Source organism: Lycorma delicatula, chromosome 1 (genome assembly GCF_047948215.1).
Source record: "Lycorma delicatula isolate Av1 chromosome 1, ASM4794821v1, whole genome shotgun sequence".
Lineage (NCBI taxonomy): Eukaryota > Metazoa > Arthropoda > Insecta > Hemiptera > Fulgoridae > Lycorma > Lycorma delicatula.
Genome location: NC_134455.1, coordinates 8,376,433 through 8,382,432, shown reverse-complemented (window position 1 = coordinate 8,382,432; position 6,000 = coordinate 8,376,433). Strand labels below are relative to the sequence as shown.

General features: G+C 28.2%; 1 protein-coding gene across 1 annotated transcript in view; it reads left to right on the top strand.

Moving 5' to 3' along the window:
• Nucleotides 1-3,050: 3,050 nt before the first annotated feature.
• Nucleotides 3,051-6,000, top strand: part of LOC142323748 (uncharacterized) — a 79,493-nt gene continuing 76,543 nt past the window's right edge. The window contains exon 1 of the mRNA XM_075363956.1: nucleotides 3,051-3,566. Within this exon, the coding sequence (XP_075220071.1) occupies nucleotides 3,426-3,566 (141 nt within the window). The 5' untranslated portion in view covers nucleotides 3,051-3,425. The remainder of the gene's footprint in view (nucleotides 3,567-6,000) is intronic.

Sequence of the window (6,000 nt, the reverse complement as noted above, 5' to 3'; positions counted from 1 at the left end):
ATTTCTATTAGTTACTTAGTATTTCTCCATCCCCAGTATCCTAGTAAATAGGTTAACGGAATATCAAAAGCTTGTTTTATTTACTTTAAGAAATATATTTTATTTGTATTACAGTATATTGCAATTGCATAATTGAGCTGTCCTGATTTTGAAAGAAATAACAGTTCATCATCACCTAGAATACAAATGATGTATTGTCAGCATAACTTACTTAGCATCAGTCAGTTTTGTAACATCCAAAACATAAATCGGTGACAATAAGAGGTCTTTATTTTAGAATTTTTCATCAGACAAGAGAGGTTTTTTGCTCATTACTTAAGTTTAATTTCGGCTCTACTACTTTTTCTTAAAAGTGACATTATTAATGTTAATGAAACACCTCCTATACCATATTTTACAGAACAATATAAAGAACAGAATTGAAAGCTCTGGACAAATCTTTTCTCTAATGGATTGTTAATAGATATCAATCCAGGGAAGATAAAAGTAGTCAGGTTCTTGTTGATACCAAATTATCAAAAAAAGACGGATCTATCTAAGAATTTAGTCACCTTTTTGTGAATTACTTTTTTAAGCAATTTTTGGACAGAGATCAACTGACCAGCCTTGTAACTCAGTATTTTATCCTGTAACAATTTTTTTATTTCCCTTATTTTTAAGAGGTCTAACTATTGATTCTATAAGACAAGATGAAAACATGTTAAAGATTTAGTACATTCATTTAATGTACTAAAAACTTAAGCAAATTATTTCTGTATAATTTTAAGATTATGAGATGATATCTCTTGCCAGCTAGAGGAGTTTTTAAATTTTAACTTGGACAAAATATTTAATTCTTTATGATAACTTTTAAATGACTGAAGACAAAAAAAAACAATAACATTCATGTTGAAAAACTGATAATGATAGAGAAGCAAACCCAGAATTACTCTTTTCATTAGAAAGCCTAATTCCTTCTTATAGATAAAAATCATTAAACTCATAAACTTCTGTGGATGAACATGAAGAGTTCAGTGACTTATGATTCTTTTTATTTTTCTTCAAATTGCACAAGCCTGCAAAATTTGGGTTTTGGAATGTTTTTTAACTTCTGGTAATTGATTCTCATGTATTTTTTTAATGCGGAATCTGAAAATAATAATTTTTTCCATCACAGGAATTTTCGAAAATTGAAAATTTCAAGACTGTAAAAAGTTGAAATATTGCAGAAATGAGATAAATAAAAGGTTTTTTTTTTAATAATAAATTAATATAACATAGTCACTTTTTTGGCTTATACTATGCATTCTTATAGCTAAATAATTGAGTGATCTAAAGAGAAGAGCGAAGGGGGGATTGAAGATGATGACACTGTGGGAGAGCTTGGCCAACAGGTTGTGAGAAGATGTAACATGTTTATTGGCAACTATCCGCATCACTCATGAACTGTGCAACTACTGTCATGCTGTTTCAACCATCTGTGCGTAGAGTTTTTTTCTGTACTTCATGATAATTCATTTTTGTCAATGGAGAAGATATTTTAAGGTCATAAGCAAACTTGTAATATAACCTTCATGACCAGTTATGAAAATACAAATCTGCAAACTTCTCAAAACTCACATCACAAACATTTATTTAAACTCTTCAGAAAACCTACCACAACTGACACTGATGTACAACTCTGATCATCCTATACTATAAAAACTTTTGGCTTCCAAAACCTTACTGTAAATATATATTTATTGTACTTTTATACAAGGATGTACGGTAAATAATTAAATATTTATTTTGAGCAAAAGAATGCTTTCTTTTTATTAAAAACTGAACAAAACAAGAAAAACCAAATTTATATAGTACTAATGTTAACCACAGTGAATAAATTTTCCATAGCTTCAAAAACAGGTTATGTCAATGCATACAGACAAACAGTCCAACAAATTTGATTTACCTGTAGTATACAAACTTGACTGTTAAAGATGAAATGTTAAATGGCATATTTTTTCACAATGTACAAAAAAAAAATGAAGGTATTACTTCTCTAAGTTTAGGAAGTTAGGATGCACAGTATACTATCCCCTCCACTATATTATTAACAGTGCAACTCAACTTCACACACCTCAGTTAGAAATATTGCATGTTTGTTTTCACTTTAAGTAATACTTCACTAGGTGTTGGAACTACAGAATGCATTTTCACAGATTAGCTTGGGGAAAGAAATGACACATGAACAAACAATAAACAAAATGTGAAAGTGATACAATGATTCATTCAATATAAGTTTTGACAAATTGCTTACAGAAAGGCTATAACACAGTTGAAAGCAAAACATTTTTATGTAACTCCGTTTAGTTAACAACTCCTTGGACAGTTCAACAGCCACTACCCTACTAAGTCAACAGTGAAGAAGTAATTGCCCTGCAGGCAATAGTTTATAATAAACTGCCATCTTGGAAGGCCAGTTTATAACTGGCCCCCCAATTTTAGGTAAACAAGTTAAACATAATAGTGGCTTTTCAGTACATACTGTTGACAGGTAATACTGGTCAACATAAGCAGTCGATATCACCTTTAATAGCCATAAAGAAAATAGTTTAAAATAAAGTCGTTATAATTCTATATCTTTTTTAAGTGCTGTTCTTAATAATTTGAAAGATTAAATTTCAATAAACCACTACCACGGTTACATCGCCAACATGCACTGTTGACTGGGAAACGTAATATTTTATACGACCTCTAACTAGAATTATGCATACGTACCACTAAAAATTAAAGTCTAAAGAAATGTTTGGCATTTTTATTTACAGGAAGGTTAATATTACATAGAATGTCTATTTATAAAACCTTAAAATATTGTTTTTAAATAGTTAATAACAGCAGCATGTGCATAATTATAATTCGCTGATAAGACATTTTTTGGAGACAAGCTACCTTAGTAAAACGCTGTCGTAGCGAACCAAAAGTCCTTAACATAGTTTCGTTTTGCTACTTTAATTTCTTTTAAAACCGCAGGAGCGTTGCAGTAGATGCGTCTTACCTTTCTGATTTATTTACTCGTTCATTACGTCATTAGTTCCACGTTGCAACTGTTATGGTGTTATTTCGGTTCCTACGATTTTAATAGTTTTAAATATGTAAATGTTATTTAAATATTGTATTTTCTTGCTGTAAATGTTTTATTTAGTTACTTTTATATGTATGAGTAATAATACATACTTTTCTGTTTGGGAAGTAATAAAATAAACCAGTTGTGTTTATCACGCCTTTTTGTAGGCGAGTGATAGGCCTCGTTGGTTTTATTACTTGATGCTTTCTTCAAATCGGTGCAGTATCAGTGGAATTTTCATATACCACTGTTAGGCAAAATCTCGTTCCGTTGAAATTAATAGTAACGTGCGGTCGTTTGGTTTATTTACTTATTATTTGATAAGTTGACAGCATATGGAATCATGTCTGTCGACTTAAGTTTTATGGATTTACTTTTCGATAAAGAAGATCCTGTTATTGGATTCGAAAAGGATGTTAGAAATGATGATTTGAAACAAATCTTTAAGGCATCGGCAACATATAACGAAGAGAAACAATTAAATGTGAGTTATCAAATTGCTTATCATTTAGGAAGTATGCAATTTTATTATTTACTAATTACTTCTTTTCGTCATTTCTGGTAATATTTTGTAATTAAAAAGTTATGAGATTTTGCTTAATATTTATTATTCTATGAAATTTAAGTTGTGTAAGTATTTTCGTTTAACAATATGTTACAAGACCACATGTTACTGTCACATGGTAACAATATCAGATTAAAGTTTGTGGCTTGCATCATGCTTTACGTACCCTTTCGGAGTTTTATTATGAGCCATTTGTTTTGTTTATGAGATTGAGAAAGTTTAAAAATAATATATTAACCCTAGCAATACTAACTGCATGACAACCTTGTACCAACTGTACATAGTTTTAAGTTATTTCTGAAGGCATTTAAGTTATAGATCCCTAAATAGTTGCAGAAAAAGTAATAATTTTGAGGTTTTATCAATGAAAATAAAATTAAATTGATTTTATTATTTGGTTTTACAGTAACATATGTTTCAAACATGCATGTGAACTAGTAAAAATTGTACCCAACATATGTAATTTATAAAAACTAATGAAGATTCACAATACACTGCTGCCTAGTTATTTCTGCATTATAGTATGTTCAATATTGATTTGTTTATGTTTACGGGTATTCCACTTGGTAGCACATTTTCATTGTAAATTTCTAATTGCTGCTGTGTCAAATTTATATTTGTAATTAAAAAAAAAAAATATATATTTTCTGGAGGAAGGTATCTTTGAAGTGTTTAAGAAATTTCAAATGGGTTTTGGTAATATGATTAAATTATAATGGGGTAATAAGAAAACATTGCACTGTGATTTAACTTTTAAAATCAGCAAATATGATACAAATTAATTAAGTATTTACATTTTCATAAACTTATATTTGTACTTCTTATGCCAAATTCAATTTTTTTTTTTAGTAATTGAATGTTCTAGAATGCATTCATGGTTTGAAATAAGTTGATTACACGGTTGGAAAATTAACTCTTATTGTAATTGATTAGTTTGTTAAAATTTTTTTTAATATGAATTGGAAATAGTTATTGTTTTAGCCATAATTATTTATTATGATGAATATTGGCACCCAATTTGTTGCTTCACTTTTATTCAGAAAAAATTCTTATCTGTGCTAAAATGACCCTTGTTTTTACTGTTCTGTAATTCTTTAAGGATTAAGATTTTAAATAATTTAGCTGTAAATGTTACCAGCATTGAGGAGATAGTAGAGGGAATTGTTTCTTAAGTTGATAATTATAGTACCAATTTTCAAATGTTAGGGCCCAGCTATTTAAAGTGCAGAGGTACAGTATGCTTGTCATGAATTGTAATAAGTGACAGATACTTTCTAATTTTGGTTTTGATGGTATTCACAATATTGTATTAAGGGATCTGTCAGGAGATTATCTATTGTCTGTGAATTTTAACAAATATCCACTGTTTTATCTGGATCTGAATATTTGTTTAGTTAGTAATTTTATATCTCCCCTCTATATGTGATAACTTGATATTTATTTTGTTGTAGGATCTTGAAACGGCCAGTTAAAACTAAAATAAATAAGTTTTGATGAAATTTTTTTTATTAAAACACAGTAAATATTAAATTGATGTTATGATATTTTTAAATTACTTTGAATTATGGAATTAAATTAAATCAGATTAATCCTTTATTATTTTCTAAAACAATAATACTAAATTGCTGTTTAATTGGTAAATGTGTAACCTTATTCATTAATTTAATATTTTGACAAATGCAAATTTTAATTGTTAATATTTTATGACATTACAATTTTCAAGTACGCTAAATCATTTTATTTCTTTAAAAAAATGCATGTTTTAACCTGCCTGTAGAGGGATTATTTCTAAACATCAGCCTTTGTATATCAAAAATGCTGCTATAAAATGTATAATTTTGTTATAAAATTTCAATGAAATTTTTTGTGTTCAAAACTGTCCTAATATTTTCAAAAGGCAATACTTATGAATATTACTGAAAAAGGTCAATGAAGAAACATAGCTGATGTCTGGCATTTCTTATATGTATAGAAAAAAGTTCAGTTGTACTGTAAGCATACATTCAAACTATTATTTCAACTCAACATTTTGTTTTTTTTCTCTAATATTTATAAAATTCATTGAATATAATAGAGCATTAAGTATTATGTTTTTTAATAGCTCCATATAACGACAATATTTTTTTTAGAAATTCCTCAACTACACTTACTATAATTTTATGTAATTATTTCCATTAAATTGTTCAACTTCATTCCACATGAACAGGAAACAGCTGAAAGTTTTAATTAACATAATATTTCACATTTTCTTATAAGAAAATAGCAGTAAATGTGTGCACTTACGTCTGTAAGAGGTTCATCCTTTTCTGATTATTGAATAACATATGATACAGTTTATGATTTCATATGTATT